General features: G+C 38.7%; 1 protein-coding gene across 1 annotated transcript in view; it reads left to right on the top strand.

The window, feature by feature from the left end:
• cntnap2a (contactin associated protein 2a) overlaps positions 1–21,117 on the top strand; it is a gene marked incomplete at its 5' end in the record, with an annotated part of 327,084 nt that overhangs the window by 160,143 nt on the left and 145,824 nt on the right. Inside the window, 6 exons of the mRNA XM_080515381.1 lie at positions 3,045–3,192; positions 10,348–10,400; positions 10,596–10,750; positions 11,489–11,669; positions 19,193–19,336; positions 20,490–20,751. Of these exons, the coding sequence (XP_080371507.1) occupies positions 3,045–3,192; positions 10,348–10,400; positions 10,596–10,750; positions 11,489–11,669; positions 19,193–19,336; positions 20,490–20,751 (943 nt within the window). The remainder of the gene's footprint in view (positions 1–3,044; positions 3,193–10,347; positions 10,401–10,595; positions 10,751–11,488; positions 11,670–19,192; positions 19,337–20,489; positions 20,752–21,117) is intronic.

Below are 21,117 nucleotides of genomic sequence, written 5' to 3'. Positions count from 1 at the left end.
CTTAGTCTTTGTCTTTATCCATCCCCTTCACTTTTGTCATCTTCTGCTTCTTCTCATTTTTCTTATTGTCAATATGTATTATGATTATTACTAACATACTAATACTATTTCTGTGACTGTTATTTACCTTTTGCCTCAAAGCTAAAACATCAGTTTAATGAAATGGATCATAAAAATAAACTGACTTGGCTCTTCAAGATGTGACAGCGAAAGAAAAATAACTACAAACTTCTCAATAGGATATCTTGAGTCCTGGTGACTAAAGTAATTTCTCCATTTTGGGGACATTTTCAATGGCAAGTTTTCTGTCAGATGCCCTTTTACTGTTTTGACATGTTGTTGAAAAATATGGTAAACTGTGGATTCAGTTGAGCTCCGCTCACAGATCTGAAGCAAATATCTGCACACATTAAAAGTAATGATATTCACAAGGACATTTATTTAATTTCACTACTGAGAGACAGTGTAATTATTTCTAAAGAATGACTGAAGACCTGTTTGAATGAAATATGTTTTATATGGATATTTTTGTTGCTATTTTTGTGTGTGTGTGTGTGTGTGTGTGTGTGTGTGTGTGTGTGTGTGTGTGTGTGTGTGTGTGTGTGTGTGTGTGTGTGTGTGTGTGTGTGTGTGTTACAAACTAAACAACCAAAGGCAATCAAGACTTTATGTATTTAATTGGAAATTGACTTCTTCCCTCAGCAGACAGACATGCATTAATGGATAGAACCATCCAGTATCAGTCTGCCAGCTTGTATTAAGGTGTCTTGAGGTTATCCTACAAACAGAATGTGATCAAACTGTGAATAGGTGGTATTCAAATGAATGTCTTAATATAAAAAAAAGATATCTGGCACATTATTTGTTTTAAGTTATCCTTTGCAAAGTAACTACTTACTGGAGGTCATCTACCACAGACACTCTTTGGGATGTTGCTCTGCAGACACTGATTGAAGGCTAATGTGTGTGGGGATTTGGGGACAGTACACAGTGAAGCAAAGCACTGTGTGGCATACTGGGGGAGGACCCGTACTTAATAGATTGTTTTGCCTATATAGAAGCATAAATCATGTCTTCATATTTCTTTATTTTTGTGGCAGTAATTGATTTGATATTAGTATTTCCACAGTAATGTAGCAGTTAGCACTCTTCAGTTTAAGTCTGACCTTGGGGGTATGTGTTATATTTACCAGGTAGTCCAAGTTTCTCCCACAGTCCCAAAACAAACATTCGAGATGGTCTCTCTCTGTGTGTTTGCTCTCTGTTGGACTGGTGACCTCTACAGGATGTACCTTGTTCTTTCCCCCAACATCAGTTGGGATTGATTCTTGTTACCTAAATTGGATTAGGCTGTATAAAAGATAGCTATATTAAGGGGTCATCAACTTTTTTTCCAACAAGATGGGACATCATGATGAATGTGAGCATGGTTTTCGTTCTCTGGAAAAATATGACTGTGACATGAGCAACTGTTATCTTTCTTTACCCAAAAGTATACAATATTAATAGCGATACTTTTTGAATACCTTCACACTGCCCTCTTTCAAAAATAGCATATGTACCCTTGAGCAAGTCACTTAACCCAGATCATCTGGGCCTGTGCACCTGCAGAGCCTTGGGGCTTTATGGGATACTGAAGGGCTCCCCGGTGAGTCATGTGAAGCTGTGTGAAAACGAAGCAGGGCACTAATAAAAAGTGTTTGTATTTTCACTTAACCTTTGTAGGATAAATAAAGATGAAAAAATGAAAGTGAAGGAAAGGCACAGAGGAAATGGAAAGATAGTTCACCTCGTGTCCTCTCCCTGGATACTGTGGAAGTTCGGTAGCTTTGAGCTTACTGTGAACTCTTGACCATCTCCTCCTTTGCAGATAGCGTATCTTCAGGGGTACATACCCAGGTCACTGAGGAGTCAGCTCAAAGCAGACTGTCTGAGCAGAGTTTCCACCCCCCTCCTCTACTCTCATCCTTTGCCCTCCCCACACCATGTCTTATCTGGAATACCACATGGCTGTCTAGTGTCTTGCTCTTGTCTCGTTACCTGCCAGGCTATTAATGATGCATCTCCCCGGTGCTTTGTGCCAACTGTGCTGTGCATATGTGTGTGGAAGCACAGCTTGAGGAAGTCTTGAGGTGTATATGTTTATTTCAGAGAGGATGGGAAAGTACAGAAGTGAAAATAGTTTCGGCACTGTGGTGAGTTGGATTACTGGATTGTTGGAGGTTCTCGCCATGATGTGCCAAGTCAAGTGAAGGAAGAGATACCAAGCAGGTGGAGACAAGAGGAAAGGTAGCAAAAAAGGAAGAGGAGACAAAAGAGACAGGTTTACTAGCTCCTCTTCTAGTTTTCTTTTGAACCATAGCCTTCACTGCGATTCTGGGGGCTTATGTGAATAGGTGAAATGTGATTAACAGTACAAAGTGCTACTTGAGGTAAGCCCAGTCACCCTGATAGAAAGTTGTGCTTTGAAACTGTAATAAATGCAAAGCAAGTCACATCTCCCAATCAGGTCACAGCATTATTCTCTTGTTCACAGCCTGGACTGCCAGACTGCACATCAGCAAAATCGAACACAGTGCTAATATGCCAAGAAACTGTAAACACCATTTACAAGCCATCATTAATCTCTTGGGACTCAGAAGCCAGCGTAAATGTAAACTGTGAATGAGGTGACTCTTGCATTCACTTTGAGTTGAATACAATATGCAATTTCCTGATGAAATCCCCTGCAGTTAGACTGTCTTGTGCAGGGCATACTAGATATGTAGACTCATAATTATTGTGTATGTTTTGTGAGTGTGATCCTTTAGGGCTGGATGTGTTAAGTGGAACAAATACTGTTGTTCTAAGTCCTGAAGCTGCCTGTTTGACTGCAGGCTTGTGGCTTTGATGTATTTAATTTAATTTTGTGTGTGTGTGTGTGTGTGTGTGTGTGTGTGTGTGTGTGTGTGTGTGTGTGTGTGTGTGTGTGTGTGTGTGTGTGTGTGTGTGTGTGTGTGTGTGTGTGTGTGTGTGTGTGTGTGTGTGTGTGTTTTTTATTGCAGGCCTTCTCTGGGAACTCTAACTCAGAAAGCTCGGTTCGCCACGAGCTGCAGCAGGGGATCGTCGCTCGCTTCCTCAGGCTCATACCATTAGACTGGAGCGAGGAGGGACGGATCGGCCTGCGCATAGAAGTCTACGGATGTGCCTACTGTGAGTGAAACGATGCACAGGTGTAGTCTTTAAGCACACCTGCAACATCTTTTTTTTTTTTCTCCCCTCTTTCTTTGTATATTTCCCTTGAACATACTTGCAGATAATTTCACACCTGGTATCATCACACATCGTGTGACAAACTACTGACAGGAGAGGATCCTATTCATTTGCATATTGATAGTCTCAGAATGGGGTACACGCTGGTGGAGTGGTTAGCATTCTCACCTCATATCAGGAATATCAGACCTGAGGGGGGTTTCTGTGGAGTTTATATGTTCTGTGTGTGTGTGTGTGTGTGTGTGTGTGTGTGTGTGTGTGTGTGTGTGTGTGTGTGTGTGTGTGTGTGTGTGTGTGTGTGTGTGTGTGTGTGTGTGTGTGTGTGTGTGTGTGTGTGTGTGTGTTTTTGCCAAAGATATATTTAAAGCTAATTGGCGCTACTTAAATTGTAAATGTGCAGCTATCCTTCTCTCTGTTTGCCCTTTGAGTGACGGCTGACTTGTGCTTGGAGCACAGCAGAAGTTTAAAGTTAACGGATATAGGCACTCTCTCTCATTAGTATACGTATAAGGTACCTCCAGAAACAATAGAGGCACACATGCATACAGTCTGAATCTTTTTTTCTTTTTTTTTCACTTCAAGTATTATTATCATTCATAATTATGGATCCATGGAGAGAGTGTAATGATGGTTTGCCGGCTCCAATCACATCAAAATAGGGTTTTGGTACTATGAGTTAATTCTATTTGGGCATTAATCACAGTCTGAAATCCTGCCTGGACTAGTACATGCACGCACAACAAATCACTTTACGGCAATATGCACAACACAGTTGCCTACAAACAGACCTGCACAGACACACAAACATGCAGCGTCTGTCTTGCTTTTTAACGAATGCATCATCCAGGGAACTGACTCTCTTGCCGTTTCTTTACTCTCTCATTCTATTAAATACTGCCAAATTGATTTTGATAACAATTTTCAATTAAGGCTCTGCATAAATTACTGTTGTAAGTGACACACGTACATCTTTCATTCAAGAGATGCGATTACAGTGTGTGGATATGCCGCTGAGTGCACGTGCTTATGTCTGTGAGCACAAGGGCAAGTATTTCATTCCCGTCCAGTCATCAGCTCTTTGATTATACTTCCCCTGTTTCATTTCCTTTCCGTGTCGAAAGAAAAGGAAGTTGCTCACGATAAGAATGACAAGATGTGCAACACATACACATGACACACATGCAGATGCACGTTCATGTGCACACATACACAAAATAATATATTCAGTCATCGATTTCACTTTGAATATACACTCATCCTGTATGTATAACCCTGTGTTGCAGAGGTGGCAAGCAAAGTATTGAACCAGCTTATATATATATATATATTTTTTTTTTTCCCCCACTTTGTCTGCACGTATGCATTTCATACTTTTTTTTACATTTAAGTTGTCTAATTTCTCACATTAATAGCCATTGACACATTATATCTACCTGTTGTCTCAGACCTTAGCTAGCAGAACAAACAACTGTTTTGGTGGTTCACAGTGAAAAAAGTCCCGTATTTATTTACTTGTTTACTGAACTTAAAATTTAGAAAAAAATGTATTGTGATTACAAGACAAAGACTGGGAAAGAAAAAGTGATGGAGAGCAACAGTAGCTCATTAAAGTAGTGGCACTAACTGCTTCATAATCAAGAGATAGTTCTCTTATTGAGCAATCAATGGCTTACAGAGCACAGAGAGTGATTTCCCAGATGTTCTGTGGATACTTTAATGAAGACATTTCCTTTCAGTTACTGTAGTTTTTAGGTGGGAGAGGTATCCATTCCAGTCTACTAATCATGTTTAAAAAATACAAAACAAACAAATAACTTGGCCATACAGTGACGATTTAATTAAAAGTTATTGTATTTGCTCATATTGCAAGTGTCTCTGCATCAGACTTGATTTGATCAAGATTCTTTGCGATCATCATTTCAATGTTTATGTGTACAGTCTTTTTGGCCACTAAAAAGGCCATCTCAAATGTCACTCCAAAGGCGCCTATTATATTCGCCCTATTGCAGAAGACCTTTTTAATGGAAGCAGTTGTGATTTTTATCACTTAAAAGGACATTGTAGGAATTACATGTAAACTGAAATAAAACAAGAAAATCAGTTTTTCAAAACACCTTGTCTTTTTTTTCAATACATAAATCAAACATAAATCTTCTTAAAAACTTACCCAGCCAATAATTTATATTGAACCAGCCCCTCCCCCTCCAATGCACCACCGCACGAAACGACTAAATGCTGGCTAAATGCGGAGAGGGAAAGATAATATATTTGCTCTTTCTCCTGTCTCAGCAGCAACTACTGCTGATGTGACCTTAACCAGCTCTTGGTTGAGTGGAGCTGCTACTGGACCAGCAGGAGAAGACTGGAGTTGTGCTATAAATGTGCTTAAGATTATTTCATTTAGATGAGCTTCTGGCCAGAGTGCCATTAGAAACAGAGGCTCTACCTGGTTTAACCTGTCTGAGGTAAACAATACAAGTAACTGTAACATCTGTTTTCAGGCACGAATAAGTACACAGTTTTATTTTATTTTCATTTTTTCATGTCAGTTTCAATTCAATTTTGTTTGCATAGCGCCAAAAAACAAGTCATTTCGAGGTACTTATACAGAGAAAATCCCACAAATTCCACATGAACAAGCACTGGTGACACTTTATAATTTAAAAGTATTAAAAAATAAAAAATTCAACTCTAGATTTAACATGAAACCAATGAAGAGAAGCTAATATTGGAGTAAAGTGAGTCAGTACTTTCTTCTCCTGCATTTTGAATCAGTTGAAGAGTTCTGAGGCAGTTGTTTGAACACCCTGAATATATATGTTCCTGATATGTATATATTACATTTTTCACCTAAATGTGTATTGAGGCATTTTAGACAACAAATGTGCAATCAGGTAAACACATGATTACAACTCAGATAATCATGATAGCAGAGAAAAGGACACACACACACACACACACGTACATACATACACACACTACCCTGGTCAGGTACATCATCTTTCAGAGTTGTCTGTCAGCTGAGTTTTGAAGCCTGCGGTGCTTTCCCATGATTACACTGTCACTGCTGCTTTCGCCAGCATTCAGTCAGAAAATGAGAAGTCGCACATTTGTCTGTTCATCTACCCATCCTACACTCCTCGACTCTCCAGTTCTCTGAGAATAAGGTCCTTGTAAATGTTTTCTTGCTTCCTAACCCGGAGATGAAAGAGAGGAAAAGTACAATGTTGGACAACAACAAAGAAAAAAAGGATGAAAGCGGAAGCCACAAAAGCAAAGAAGTAGGAGGAGAAGGATTCCGATAAATATAGATATTATGTTCCTTGCATAATCACCAAATATGTTGGTTGTAGATGATAATTCTGGATTTTGAAAATGTATGGTAATTAAATGCAATGCCATCATTTGACTCATCTATGTAATAAAGGGCTGCTGCGCGTTTGTTTATACTTCGGGTTCTCTCTGTCCTGTGGTTCTTAAAGTGAATGTGTTCTTGTGTTATTTGTGCCAAAGCTAGAGGCTATGAGGAAGTCGTGATCCACCGTGCTGTGGAATTTACATGCTCATTTCCATTTTGATTAACACAGGATCAACAGAAAATCAATTATTTCATAGATGAGTCGAGATATTGTGCAGCCAGTATGTGAGAAAAAAGGAAGGCAGACAGAAACATATAGTACAGGTTGATATTTTTATATATCTATATAGACATGATCGCTCTCATGCAAGCAAAATTTCAAATTGGTGTAAGCATATCTGAGCCGACTGCAACCTGTGTCCTACTTATGCTAACAGACTAAGGATGATGTATTGCTATCATCATCTGCCAAGTATATGGAATGTACTTATGTAGATTTGATTTGTGGATTGCACCATTTTGAGAGCCGAGCTTGGGCCAAAGCACAATCAAAATTTAAAGAGCATCAATGCTGCTTTCACGGTCAGGAGTGTGGTTCGCCTGTGAATAAAGAGGCGTTAATATAGTGTTACACAGTGCTGGGCTGCATCTCAAAAATCCTTTCATTAAGCATAAATTATTTTATTGCAAAAAAAACTAAACTGGTGATCAAGGCATATGATATGTAACTATCGACCAGAGTTAGTTCTGACAGACTAATCTGATTGGACAAGAAGCATTTCATGAGTGCAGCTCTTGAGATGAAGCTGGGAACTTTTAAAGTTTTGTTTATTACAGGGTACATCATCAGGAACGTGAGGGAATATCAATTCTCATGAACATACAGAGTGGCGACACAATTGTTTCTGGAGTTTAACTTGGTCTATTTTACATTTAACATTGTTTCATCAAAGAACTGGCCTTAGTGTGATATCATAATGTAGAAACGCTGCAGTGTTGATTTGTAGCAATCATTTTCTGATTTAGTGGCTGACACTGTATCAGCAAAGACAAAACACATGTTTAAGAGGTAAATTATAGTGTTATTTTTACAGCTGTCACCCGGCATGTGGGGAGTGTGTAATTGTTATATCAAACAATATGACCCATATTGGACTGAATATAAGCACTTAGTTTGATATGAAACTTTCTGTCTCTTAATGTGAAGCAGAACAATCTGAAAGTCTTTTTCTTTTTAATTTAAACATAAAATGAAATTAAAAACTGCTTTCTGTGTTAGGTCATGCTGTGAGAGACCTCATTTTGTTTTCAAAATGCAATATTTTTCCGATCTTGCAATGACGTCTGTACTAAGCCCCCACCCCCCCATAGTAAGTCATTTGCAGCCTCCGCTCACCTCAACAGGACAAAGGTGACATTTCTACCGCAGAACTTCACCCCGTCTCACCCATCAGCTGATATAGCAGCGATATCTGCATTTTGATATCACATTGCTATATTTTTCTTGCGACATCAAGTCTTTTGTTACACATCAGTTATTAAAGTTCACAGTGTTTTAACATCAAATGTGTGTCTGAGAGAAAATCTTGATCAAAATGAGTGCATACAAATTTATCACTACAAAGTCTCTCAGTTTCAATCTCTGATATTTCATGTGTGATGCTCATCAGATATGGGAGCTGAAGGATTTCAACATGATTGCATTTCTTATCACAGCAGATTTGTCCTCCTGGGTGTGGGAGTGGGGCAAACATTGGGTTGTCTTAACTTAGAGTGTGACAGACTTGGGTTCAAATCATAGTTTTCCAGAGGGAAATGGGTGTAAAATGTAGTTAGGAATATGGCGCAAGTTAAAATGAGCTGCTTTGGTGGCCCCTGGAGAGTGGCTGAATAGACACGTCAATAGACTCCGTTTCATTTACACTATGTCACAACTTCACTGTGATAGCAATTTTCGAAGCCTCATTAGTATCATCAGTCCATGTGATTGCTCTTATCTGTTGATATTAGCCAGTGGAAAAAACCTCCAGGTTTAAATTCTCTACTCTGACACAAAGTACTCTGCAGCACTACAACCCCCTCCTTTTTGCACAACTTGATTTGCAATATCTTACAAAACAATTGAAAAACTGTCAAACACTACCACTGTCTGCCCCATAAACATGACAGAACAAGAAACTAAATGAAGTGATGGAAGGAGAAGTAGTTTATGAAGGGGAAGCAAATACAATAAGAAGTGGAGCAGATACAGGAGTAGTGAGGATGGATGAAAGTGGGGGATGGAGAGAACATTGCAAGAACAAGAGAATGTCATAAAGAAGCAGAAGACCTTGAGAGATGTGTGTTTCTATCCAGTGTGAGGCAGCATGGGATCGCTCCAAAGGCGCTGAAGATGGAACAAAGAGAAGATGTACATTTCCTCCACCCACCCCTCACCTTTTTATGAGGAAAATCATGCTTGGCACATTTGTGTGGTCATGTTTTATATCGGTGAAACAAAAACAACAACATAAAGGCACTTAAGATTGAGGGACAGTGCGACTGCAGGAGTGTGTCTGTGTATGAGCTTACTCATTCGCTCCGGAGTTCTGGCGAAAACTCCTCTACCCACTTGAACCAATCACCACACAAAGACACACACTCACTCGCATTTGCTCTCCATTCACCACTTGAACAGTCGGGGTCATAATGATACGATTGAACAGATGCATCAAGCACCATACTTTATTTCTCTTCACAGGATCACCTGCTTTTGTCTCTTTTGGGTCACTCACTCGTACTTGTTTTTTTTATATGTACTACCTGCTGATTAGTATGTTCAACATGTCTGTATAAATGTGTGGGTGTTCTGGCTGATTAGAGCTTTGCAGAGCTGCAGCACCACTCATCAGCCAACTATTTTCTGCAGTGCTTCACCCACGGCCAATCCCAGCTAACTATGGAGACAAGCGGGGTACATCCTAGACAGATCACCCGTCCATTATAGGGCAAGCGTAAAGAAATATTGGGAGAGTGTGGGAGTAAAGCCGGACTACCTGGAGAAAACACGTGCAGACATGGGGAGAACATGCAAAAGAGCACTAACCACTATATCACACTGCTGTGCCAATCATCACACAAAAAAGATCAATTCCTCTGTCGATATATCTGAACTTTTCTATCGTACCCTAAATGCTTTTGATTTATGCCAATCAGTTTTTGAACTGTGAGAATCTATCTGCCATTGAAAACGTCTTTTGATACAAGCCTTGTAATTCAACCTGTTTTACAGCGGTGTCTGTTTTGCATGTGCCATATATGGCTACCCAAGCAATTAAACTTTTCGTTTGACATTTTGACTTGTCACAGTCGGAAAAGCACTGGTGGCTAATAACATTAACAATGGATGTGTTCTATTCAAGTTTCCCAGTAAGCCATGACAGTGTGTCAGTGAGCCAACATGTGCAGACAGAGGCAGCTAAATTTAATTCAGCCGTCACTGATTTTATTATTTACACCTGTGTTTTTCATACCGTGGTGTGTCAAAACGTCTGCCGTGAAAAAGGCTCTCCGAGTGACATTTCTAATGCAGAAACCTCCTACACATTGAGGGGGGGCTGATATTAAAAGCAGTAATTACAAAAGGATATTAAGTTTTAACACCTGCTTTATGTGTTCATTCATTATTAACACACCTGTCAAAGCTTTCTTGCATTATTCTTGCAGCAAATATTAAAGTGTGTGTTTGTCTCTTTTAGGGGCGGATGTCATCAACTTTGATGGGCAGGGTGTGATCTCATATCGTTTTAAGGTAATGGATTTACTACCTTGATGTTCTGTGTCATTTTGCCAAGATGTGTATATATAAAACTTTACAAATACAGTTAATTTAGGAGAGAAAACATAATGGTTTGATGCAAATTCCAGATCCCAAGATAACATTTTTAGTAACCCATGGTGTGAACAAGCCTGTTGTTGTTGGATGTTCTTCTAAATATTTGTGCAGGTGAAGAAAATGAAAATCATTAAGGATGTGATCGCACTGAGGTTTAAGACATCAGAGAGTGAGGGTGTGATTCTCCACGGAGAGGGCCAACAAGGAGACTACATCACTTTGGAGCTTCGCAAAGCCAAACTGTCACTGCAGATAAACTTAGGTGAGTAGCGAAGGAAGGAAGCTCATTTGATGTTCTGCGTTGCATCCTGAATATAAGTTTTGATGAATCACTTTAAACCAGGTAATGATAATAGGGAAGTATCAAATGCAAAATCAAATGTGGCTAAGTCATTTATCTACGTCTGGCTCTATGATGTCCAGCTTCTGTCTGTTCGCTGATGATAGTGGTTGTGTTTGGAGCATCTTGACAGGTCAGAAGAATAATACCATCATTGCAGACTTGACTATGATCTTAAACTTCTGTGATCAAAATTCATACCTCGTCTGCTGAGATAATATTATCTAGGAGCAAAGATAAAGTGCAACGGTGCAGCGTTCTGCCCTTTACACTGTAAACTAAAGTCACAACAATCCATAAGTGTGTGCAGCATCATTCACTGTCAGCGTGCCGTGGTGCTGACAGAACGAGTCTAACCTTTAAGGACGCCTTACTGCAGCACACAGTAGTCAGCACTTTGTTGAAAAAATGTTGTCTATCTTTCAGGAAGCACAGCTCAAATTGTTAAGACTTACACTTTCATTTATTTTATGGCTGTTACTTGTATAAAAAGATATTTACAGTATGTTTAGCTTTTTTGGAAACGTGAATAATTTCTGACTAATCTGACAAATCTTTGTCTTTATGAATTTTATGCTCTACCATTATCCTTATCATGGGAATTCTTTACTTTTTTTTTTGCACCCTGCATCATCTGTCTTTGTTGCAACCCTTTTATAGGTAGTAACCAGTACGGCTCTATCCTGGGTCACACCTCAGTGACCACGGGCAGCCTCCTCGATGACAATCACTGGCATTCAGTCGTGATTGAACGTTATCGTCGCAACGTCAACTTCACCTTGGACAGACACACACAGCACTTCAGAACCAACGGGGAATTTGACCACCTTGATTTGGACTACGAGGTGAGTAGTGAAGTGTTCAAAAAAAGACATAAAGTTCCGACCGGGGATAAAAAGTCAATCTTTATTTGAGAAGTTAAATCCCAAAACAAAGGGCTTCACACAAAATGAGCAAAAAAAACAAAGTCTGAACTGATCCAAAAGTAGAGGCATGTACACAAGGTAGACTCATCAGACAAACTGGCCACTGACAAGACTGGAGACAACACTGATTAACTATAGACAACACAGATAAACACCCAGTGAGTGGGGAGACGATGGGATTCGAGGGAAGTTAGGGAGAGACAACAGCACAAGGCCAGAGGAGAAATGCTGCGAGCCAAGACTTAGAACATGAAATCAAAACGCTGGCATGAAACACAAGGGACTATGATGGGAAACAAAACAAGAGCACAGAAAACAAAAATACAAAAACCATGATGTGAAGTATGCATATGTGAGATTGAACGACACTCAAAAAGTAGTGCATTGTAAACCTTCAGTGACCAAATGTCCTCCTGTCCTCATGTCACTCCCTGCAATGCCAGAAATTTCATTCATTTCTTAATAGATTTTTAAGAATGATTTTCATTGTTTTTCAATCAACCATATATTCATATTGCACTTTTCAGGCAGTGCTATGTTACTATGTTGCCCGTAAGAGATGTTTACTAAACTTCAAGTACAATCTCAAGAATCACAAAACTGGACCAAGTGTCCTCTTTTTTTTTTTTTTTTTAACTAAAATATAATTAGTGAAGAACAGTCAGACAGGTAATATTGTATGCATTTTGAATGATACATGTTTGGTTTTATATTGTGGGTATAAGAGGTACTCTACTACTATTTAATATGCCGGCTGTTTATTGATGGGTGTCGCTGTGTCATCACATCAATAATCCTGCACAGCCAAAAGTCTCTCTGTTGGCAAAATGATATAACATCACTACATCCAGAACCTCTCAAATAAACGTAGATATACCTCCAGGAGCCACAGTAAATAATCCAATTGTAACTTCTCAAGGTTATGACTTTCATTGCTATTTCTTGTGTGAACTTGGTTTTGTGAGAGTCTCCTTGACTGAATGTCAGTAAACACTGTCACGTTCAGGTCCAAATGCCTTTTGAATCTTCTACCTCCAGCATGACTTCAACAGCTCTCTGAATACCTCACACTTTATTTCGAAAAAGAAGATGATTACAAAACCATGGAAAATGTACATACATAATGTAAAAATGCGGATCGAACCTTTCCGATCTCCTATAATATTCACCAACAGCAGCTGCCTCCCATGTACAGAAGACTGGTTATTGCATGAGGAGCAAACAGGTGTACTGAGTTTCTCATACTACTCTTGCTGGCGATTGAGACAACACAGCATCTTGTGAGCACAATGTTCATCTAGTTAATAGTCAAAATGTGCAGTCAGTTTTGTAAAATCTCTACTCTCTTTAGAGACGTGAAAATGAAAATGCCTCTTTAGCCTCATGAAACAGGAAAGCCTCAACATTCTTGCAGACTCAGTTGTGCAAAGACAGTTCTTGTGGATTTTTAGAAAGAAAGCTTTGTCCACTTTTCATCAACAGCCGGGTGGCTTGTGATTCAATGGCCTTTTGCAATTTGGGTCATGTAAGAAAATATTGTCATGACATTGTAGTTGTTTCCGCCTGTTTAGACTGGTATTGAACATGTAAGATGGCTTTGAGGAGCTGTGTGCACAGTATTAAATTACCTGTTTTGTTTGTCAAGTTTGACCCCCCTTTCTGTTTACTTCCCAATTAAAACAAATCGCTCTTGCATGATGTCTATTCATCCATTCCTTTTCTTCGTCCCTTCCTCCAATATCGCCATTCCAAGACAAACACAGAGAGACAGGGAGCCAAACAAACACACATATTCACACCTACAGACACTGATCAGACGCTCAAACACACAGACCCCCAAACCTGTAATCAAACTGGGAATTTTCTCAATGTGAAGCGAGCATGTTCATAACTTTAGCAGAGCCCTACCTAAAGGGGCTGTCTGTAAACAAGCCCGTGTTTTCAGTAAAGCCATTACTTGAACGTTTTAACCAGAAACATCGTCTTCTCTTTATTTAGAGAATTAAGTAATTGCTTTCACTATAAATATTTTTTTTCATAGCTTTTGAACAGTGGCATTGTGTACCTGATGTTAATTTCAGTACATAGCTTGCAAATACTGAGCTGAATATCCTCAGGTGAAAGTTTATATCTTATTTATATTTCATGTTGTTTTCTTTTTTTTCCCTCAGCAGAGACTAGTGGGTCAAAACTTAATTGGGGAGTTTCCATCACAGTTCTCATAAACCTACCCATAAAACAGGCTGCTTTGTATTCATGCTGCAAAGAGCAGAGTTGAGGTGCCTATTTGAATCAGCTTGCAAGCTCGGCTTCATTAATGTTTGAGTGTTTGTGTATTTGTATTTGGGAATTTAATAGCGGAGGTGAAGCGAAGACTTCCAGAAAATTGAGAGTTCTGGTGTGGGAGCCTTGGGCAGTACTGATATTCTGTGCAGAATACTATGATGGTTAATGTGAGCACCTCTCAGATGAAGACTGATCCTTCCAAACAGCAGTGAGTCCAAACAAGGTTGTATGAGAGACAGTGTATTATTTATTTTTACTTCTTTTAAGAAGGGTACCTGTTCATTTGTCGGTAGCCTTCCCCGTGTTATTATAAAAAATTATGAGAAGGACATAGTTTGACCCAAGAAGTAAACCATGACATTTTGGATCTGACAGATGTTGTGACTCCACTCATGCTTTGTCTTATTGACATCTTCAATTCCAACATTTTTATCAGGAATATATTATTTATGAAATTATATGGAGGCTATACTAACAATGACAGGCTCATGCTGCTTACCAGTTTTAAAGGTCCGACTTACAATTTAAAACAATTTGTTAATAACAGAAACACATTGTCTTTTCGTCATCTTGTTTGATTTTTCCACTCTGATCACATGTTAATATTTTACCTAAATACACGTACATTCTGCCCGTACTTGCATTAATGGGGCTTGATTGTGGCAAAATAAGCATTTATATTTCCTGATGAACATCATTCAGCTGGCTGACTCTCCAGGAAAGGCTAATAAAGTTCTTGGTATTACAAAAGCCCCAAACTTTGTCGATGCACAAATGTGCTGCAATATTTTGTGGAATCAAATCGCAGCTTTCCCAAATGTTCCATTTTCTCCAGTGGAGCATTCACAAGTATTTCCACCACTTTGAAGTTGACAAATGTCTTGTTCCAAGTTATTCATGATGATTCATATTCAATACTTTTGGATGCCAATAGACTTGATATAGCAGACAAATAAAAGTTTATTTTGATATCCGTGGGACAATATCTAGAAACAGATAGAGGTTGTGCCTGCAAAGGGACTTAAAAGATTAGATTTTCTTAAAGGTCAAGGATTTTTGAGTACCTTTAAAACATATAAAACCTTTCCAGTTTTATCACTACTGTGTGTTTGTGATGCTTTTTATTTGAGATTGTTGTCAATTTGACTGCACTGGCTGTCTTCATGTTTTGTTTTGTTTTGTTTTGTTTTTTTTTACTAATTTGTTGCTGCATTTAAAGTTATTGATGGTCAGTCCTGTCTAATGATACAACACCGGAAATTAGATATTAGTATTACTGCGCTGCATTGCTAATCCATTAAGCTCATATAATTAACATCTTCCAGTAAGAAAATGCAAAGAGTTCAGCTAATGATACTTAAAACAGGAAATTGATTGTGGAATGCAAATGGGTCTGAAATACATTTGCGTGTAGTGTAAGTTTGTGAGAAGCGTGTGATGAATTCAAATGTGGCTGTGCGTGTTTATGCGTTTGTGTTTATATTGACATGTGCATGTGTAAGTGTGTGACCTTTTGCTGATACGGCTGATCTATTCCGGTGTTAAGTAGGATACTGAGCAATGGGCCAGGACAAACCACAGTCCAATTAAACTGGCGCTGTTGAATTAAGGGATCTTCAGGGAAATCTATACAACAGGGTGCAACGGGAGGTTTGGTGTGTGTGCACATGTGCATGTGTGTGCGGTGAACCCTGAACGGATTGTGGCAGTGTTATTGCAGAGCTGAGTCTCGACACACATTGCCAAATTGTGACCAGCTTTTAGTCAACTTGTACCACTGTACTCCATTTAGTCTGCCATTCCATGTTGTGTCTGTGCCCACGCACACACACACACACACACACGCACACACACACACACACACACACACACACACACACACACACACACACACACACGCACGCACACGTATATGTGTGTCTTTTGCTTCCATTTAGGCTTGTAGACTAAATATCCGGGTGCATTTGTCTCTACCCTTGGCAGTAATTACTAAGAGTACTGGAGCGTCACGTACCCACACACACATACACATATATAGACAGACAGCCATATCAACTAGTAATTGCACACTGCCCTCCATCATCTCAGCTTCCTTCAGGGCTCAGAGGTATGTCTGAGAGAAAAACAAACTGAGCACATGTAGGAAAATATGAAACACGGTTTACATTTTCATCAGTCCAGTGTCCTGCAGTACTTCTGACCAGTTGCGTATTTATTAGCCTCCATCGCCTCACATAAATTCTCCTCTCATTACTTTCACAAATCGCTTTCTTCTTGCTTCAGTGCGTTCATCCATGGTTCTTAGAGTCACTTTATCTAATTAGTATGTCAATAACATACAAAACTAAAGACTTTGTACAGTATTCATCAGTGTTGCCTCTTTAATCTAGCATACATTTAACAGTGCTGGTTTGTAGTATTTATGTGAAATTGGGGGAGTGATAATGGGCCAGACCTGGCACTTTCATTTTCCAGTCACATCCTTCATCAGGAATTGATGCTATAATGTTTGTTTGTAAGTACAACACAATGTCACTGCAACCTTCGGAACGTCGGTGATATGTGTGCTTTTTTTTATTTTTTGGAACGTTTTATTTACAACAGTCAACATAAATTCAATCAATAACAATGGTCTTTAGATTGGACCCGAGCTCTCAATAAAATGTATATATGGTTGCAATAAAAATCTGGGGAAAATAGACATACTTCAAGAAAAAATACAAAATTAAGAGGCATCAGTAGCCTATCGACGTGTGTGTTTTAATGGTCACTCAAACCGCCTTTCTCTTGCCTTGATAAGGTATAAAGCTGATTTACAAAAAGCCTTTTTTATTGTACTTTTATATTTTGTACTTTTATATTTTTACCACATTCCGTTTGAAATAAAGTAATGTTCAATATTAATGGGTCTCTGAACTAATTAAAAAAGATATCAATCAATTCATATCCACAATAAAAGAACACTGTGTGAGTTATACTTTTTAAACATGAAACAGCAAAGCTTAAATAGTCGATTCTAATTACTTTTTAAACGCTTCCCTCCTTATTGGGTTTCAGAAACGAGATGGACTTGGGGTAAAACAATACAACTATAATGAAGCCAAATGTTAGCAGGAAGGCGAATCTCACAAACATGCAATAGTGGTCGCGATGTTAAGAAAGGAAGAGGCAACTTCTCAGCTGTAGATTATTGCTGCCTATGTGGGCAATAACACATGAAGATAAACAGCCATCTTCCTGCAGGAATGAGCGTCATGTTTGATATTTGAAAGCCCTTCACATTCAACAGGAGCTAAAGGCTTCAGGCTTCAGCTACTTTGTATCCTCGCCCCAGATCAGGTTATCGACCCAGCTGGTGGAGGACACCATTCCTCTTTAATCACTTATTTTCATCTACCATGTGTTTTTTGGCAAATAAAGAATACTGTTCAGTGAGATTTAACACCATCGGATTTCAGTGAACCAGACCCGTTTGTAATCACACTGACCATCAGGATCGATGGACTACTCCTCGCATGGCTCATGTGGTGGTCCTGTATTTATCCATACAGTCCCTTTTTCATCAATGTGATAAAAGTTATTTGTGTTTCATCAGTCTATAGAAGTTGTCCCAGAAAGATGATTGTGCCCTGTGGCACCTCCTCTGAGCTACTTAGAAAGTCTACTTTTGATCTCTTGGCAAAGGAACATACAGAACTATATTATGGAGTGCATTTCTGACTTCCCGTGCCCTCATAAATAATCATGATGCAAATACTGTGCAGATATCTTCTTTATGCAGTCACCACGCAAATAAATTTCATATCAACTATTTATCCCTTCCAGTTTCCCAGGTTGTTTTCACATCCATCAATGATGTAACTGCTGATTTTAGTATATGAGCAACCTTTATTAATATTCTCATAATTTTTTTAGACATTGTTGTTGTTTTCTTCACTTGCACTAGTCCTTCTTCCTCCTTGCATCTAACTTTGATTGTCAACTCCATCTCAATCTTTAAATGCCGGTGAATGTATCCATTTATGAATTAACAGCCACTTGCAGATGCTGTGCATCCTCTGAGCTATGTTAGCACAACCAGACTTTATTCTGATCCTTAATCACATAAATTAAAGCTGCAACTTGCTATTTGTAGGTTTTATAATCACATTTTAGACTAAATAAACAACATGAGTTGGAAAGAATTTTGATTCCATTGTATTTGTTTGGCTATTCCAGTCGTAGTTTGGTGAACACCAATATGTTAACCTAAGAGTGAGTATGTGGATTACACTTATATCATGATGACAAATGCAGCATAGACTATTCACTTCTTAACTAACCAAATACAAAACATCCCCTGCATCAGATGTTCCATATTTTCAAAGCCGATTTCCTACACTGAGGTTTCTGTGTGAGGCGAGGAGGTATTGTGGCTGGCTTTATGTTTTTATACACAGCTTTTCATGAGCACTCGAGTGGCCCCGTAACTATTTCACATGTTGTATTGCATTCTGCCTTGATCTGTTGGTAAAGTTATAAAATTGCTGTTACTGAATAAATGTGAAAACAACAGGTCAACAAAGCAGACTTTTGTTATTGTCTTTTGGTCAGTTATTAGAGAAAGTATGTTTGAACATGAAGCAACAGTTTGCTTCATGTTCAGATTTCTTTTTCTTTTTCAATCCAAACAATAGAAAGAGCCGTTTTCATCACCAATTTACTAGCTCAGTAGCTAAACTAAATGTGCAATAATTCTTATTGGCTTATTTACTGTTTATAGGGCAAACATTGGATGTTTAAATGGCCTGTCTAAGTGAGTGTTTTAAATCTGCCAATATAACCACATATCTTACAAATAAGAGCTTCAGATGGTCTTTAAATAGTATAACGTTTATATGTGTTGTTATACAATCTTGTTTTAAAACAACTATTTTATAATAATTGTTAATTGTTAATATACAGCATCTGGTGCAAAGAGCCAGAAGAGTAAAGTAGAAACATTTTCAGAAATTCTACAGTTTCTGGAGGAAAAAAAAAACTCCACCGGATTTCTCAAACTGTCATTAATGTGCTATAATTTTTTTACATGGTTATGTGAAAATTTAGTATATAGTAATTTGTATGACAAAGGGTTGAACTCTAAATGTTGCTAAATGCTCATTTTCTCTCTTTAGTTGAGTTTCGGTGGGATGCCGTACAGTGGAAAGCCAGTGGGAGGAGGGAGGAAAAACTTTAAAGGCTGCATGGAAAGCATCAACTACAATGGCGACAACATCACAGACCTGGCACGCCGGAAAAAGTTAGACACATCCAGCTTTGTAAGTAAAATGTACATTGACTCTACTACACACATGCATACTCGCACGCACACACTCATATACAGTATATAGTATTATCACCATACAGATCGAAGCATCTGCCTTTTGAAATAGCTCTTATGAAGTCAGCTGAATACTGAACATGCTCATTATTGTCAAAGTAACTTAGTATTTGACCCTAATATGGGGGCATATTATTCACTGCACCAAAAATAGTTGAACAGATTCATAATTAATCAGATACAACTGACCCTTCAATGGACCCTCCATGTGTTTACTTCCTGTCTTTGTGCTCCGTATTGTTACCATAGCTGCCAATTCATTGCAATGACAGTATAACAGTTTGTTTTCGACGTATCTTGGTGGCATAAGGAGCATATTAAGTGCCCTGTTTCTTTTCATCAAGCGCTCAGCTCTCTGGATGCCTACTGGTAGTAGCTTCAGCATATAAGATGTGTTGTCACTCCCAAAATGAATCACTGAAGAGTCATTAATAGACTGTACACTCTTAGATCTTGTATCTCTTCCTCGATTTGCCCACAACAGTGGACAGCCACTGTGTCTTCTTCGATCTCTGATGAACTGATTAAACAAATGGAAGCACTAATCAAGTTCATTAAAGCTGCACCTCTAAATCTCTCAGATGACTCACACAGTCATCCATTTCTAATCAAAACAGATCCACTCTCAGATTTCAGAAAGACATCACAAATGCAATCAGGAATCATCCATAGCCACTAAGGCAGCTCAATATTCTGTGTTTGCTAATGCTTTGATTAAGAGTACAAGGTTGTTGAAGTGTGATAATTAGTGCATCAATTCTACAATGTTTGTTTTTTTCCCAGTACATAAAAAACACAGATTACTGTTAAACCCTAGTTTCAAAGGCAGGGTGAGGCAAAAAAGAAAGAAAAAATGTGATTTGTGCAGCCAGTCTTTGGATCTTGCTTTTGTCAGAAACATCTGAAAGTAACAATGAGTGAACTGGTATCAAAGCAACAAAAGCAGGGTGAATAATACAAGCATTTTTGTATTTTCCGCAGTTGAACAATATTACATACATGAGATGTTTAAAGGTTTAGCTTGTTTTTGTTTATTTGCACTTTGATGCCCAATAAACTTGCTATTATCTCTCTGTGTCTTCCGTTAACAGCGCAACTTGTCTTTCTCCTGTGTGGAGACCCACACCTTCCCAGTCTTTTTCAATGCCACCAGCTTCCTGCAGCTGCCAGGTCGAGCCAATCACAACGCCGTGTCAGTGGGCTTCCAGTTTCGCACGTGGAACCCTGATGGACTCCTCCTTTTCAGTAATCTTGATGATGGCACACTGGAGGTCTCCCTGGAGGACGGAAAGATTACTGTCCATATAAATGTGTCGACGGCAGCCAGACACTACAGGGCAGACTTATCATCAGGTGAGTTTTGCCCCATAGAGATATATAAAGACACGTCATCCCATTTACACAAGGGTTTATTCTGCAAAACGTGTTTTTCTTGGAGTAACTATGTAGAAACACAATGTCACTGTAACATAAAAAGGAAAGCTGTTATCAAGTTCAGTACTTTAAGTTCTTACCAAAGTTGTATTAAAGAATAGATCTTAACTTCACTTTAATAATTCACACATTTTCAAATTGGTTGGAAAAAGGCCGATATGGAGGAATGGTGGATTTTTTTAATATGTTGTATTATAAGACTGAAACGGTGTCTAACGTCCTTTCCTCACGATGCCAGTTGACTCAGTTTGCCTCTTTATTGAAGTCAGAGTTTGTTTAAAAAAT

Source organism: Blennius ocellaris (assembly GCF_963422515.1).
Source record: "Blennius ocellaris genome assembly, chromosome: 19".
Classification (NCBI taxonomy): Eukaryota; Metazoa; Chordata; class Actinopteri; order Blenniiformes; family Blenniidae; genus Blennius; species Blennius ocellaris.
Note: the sequence above shows the minus strand (reverse complement) of the source record. Positions and strands in the feature narration are given on the sequence as shown.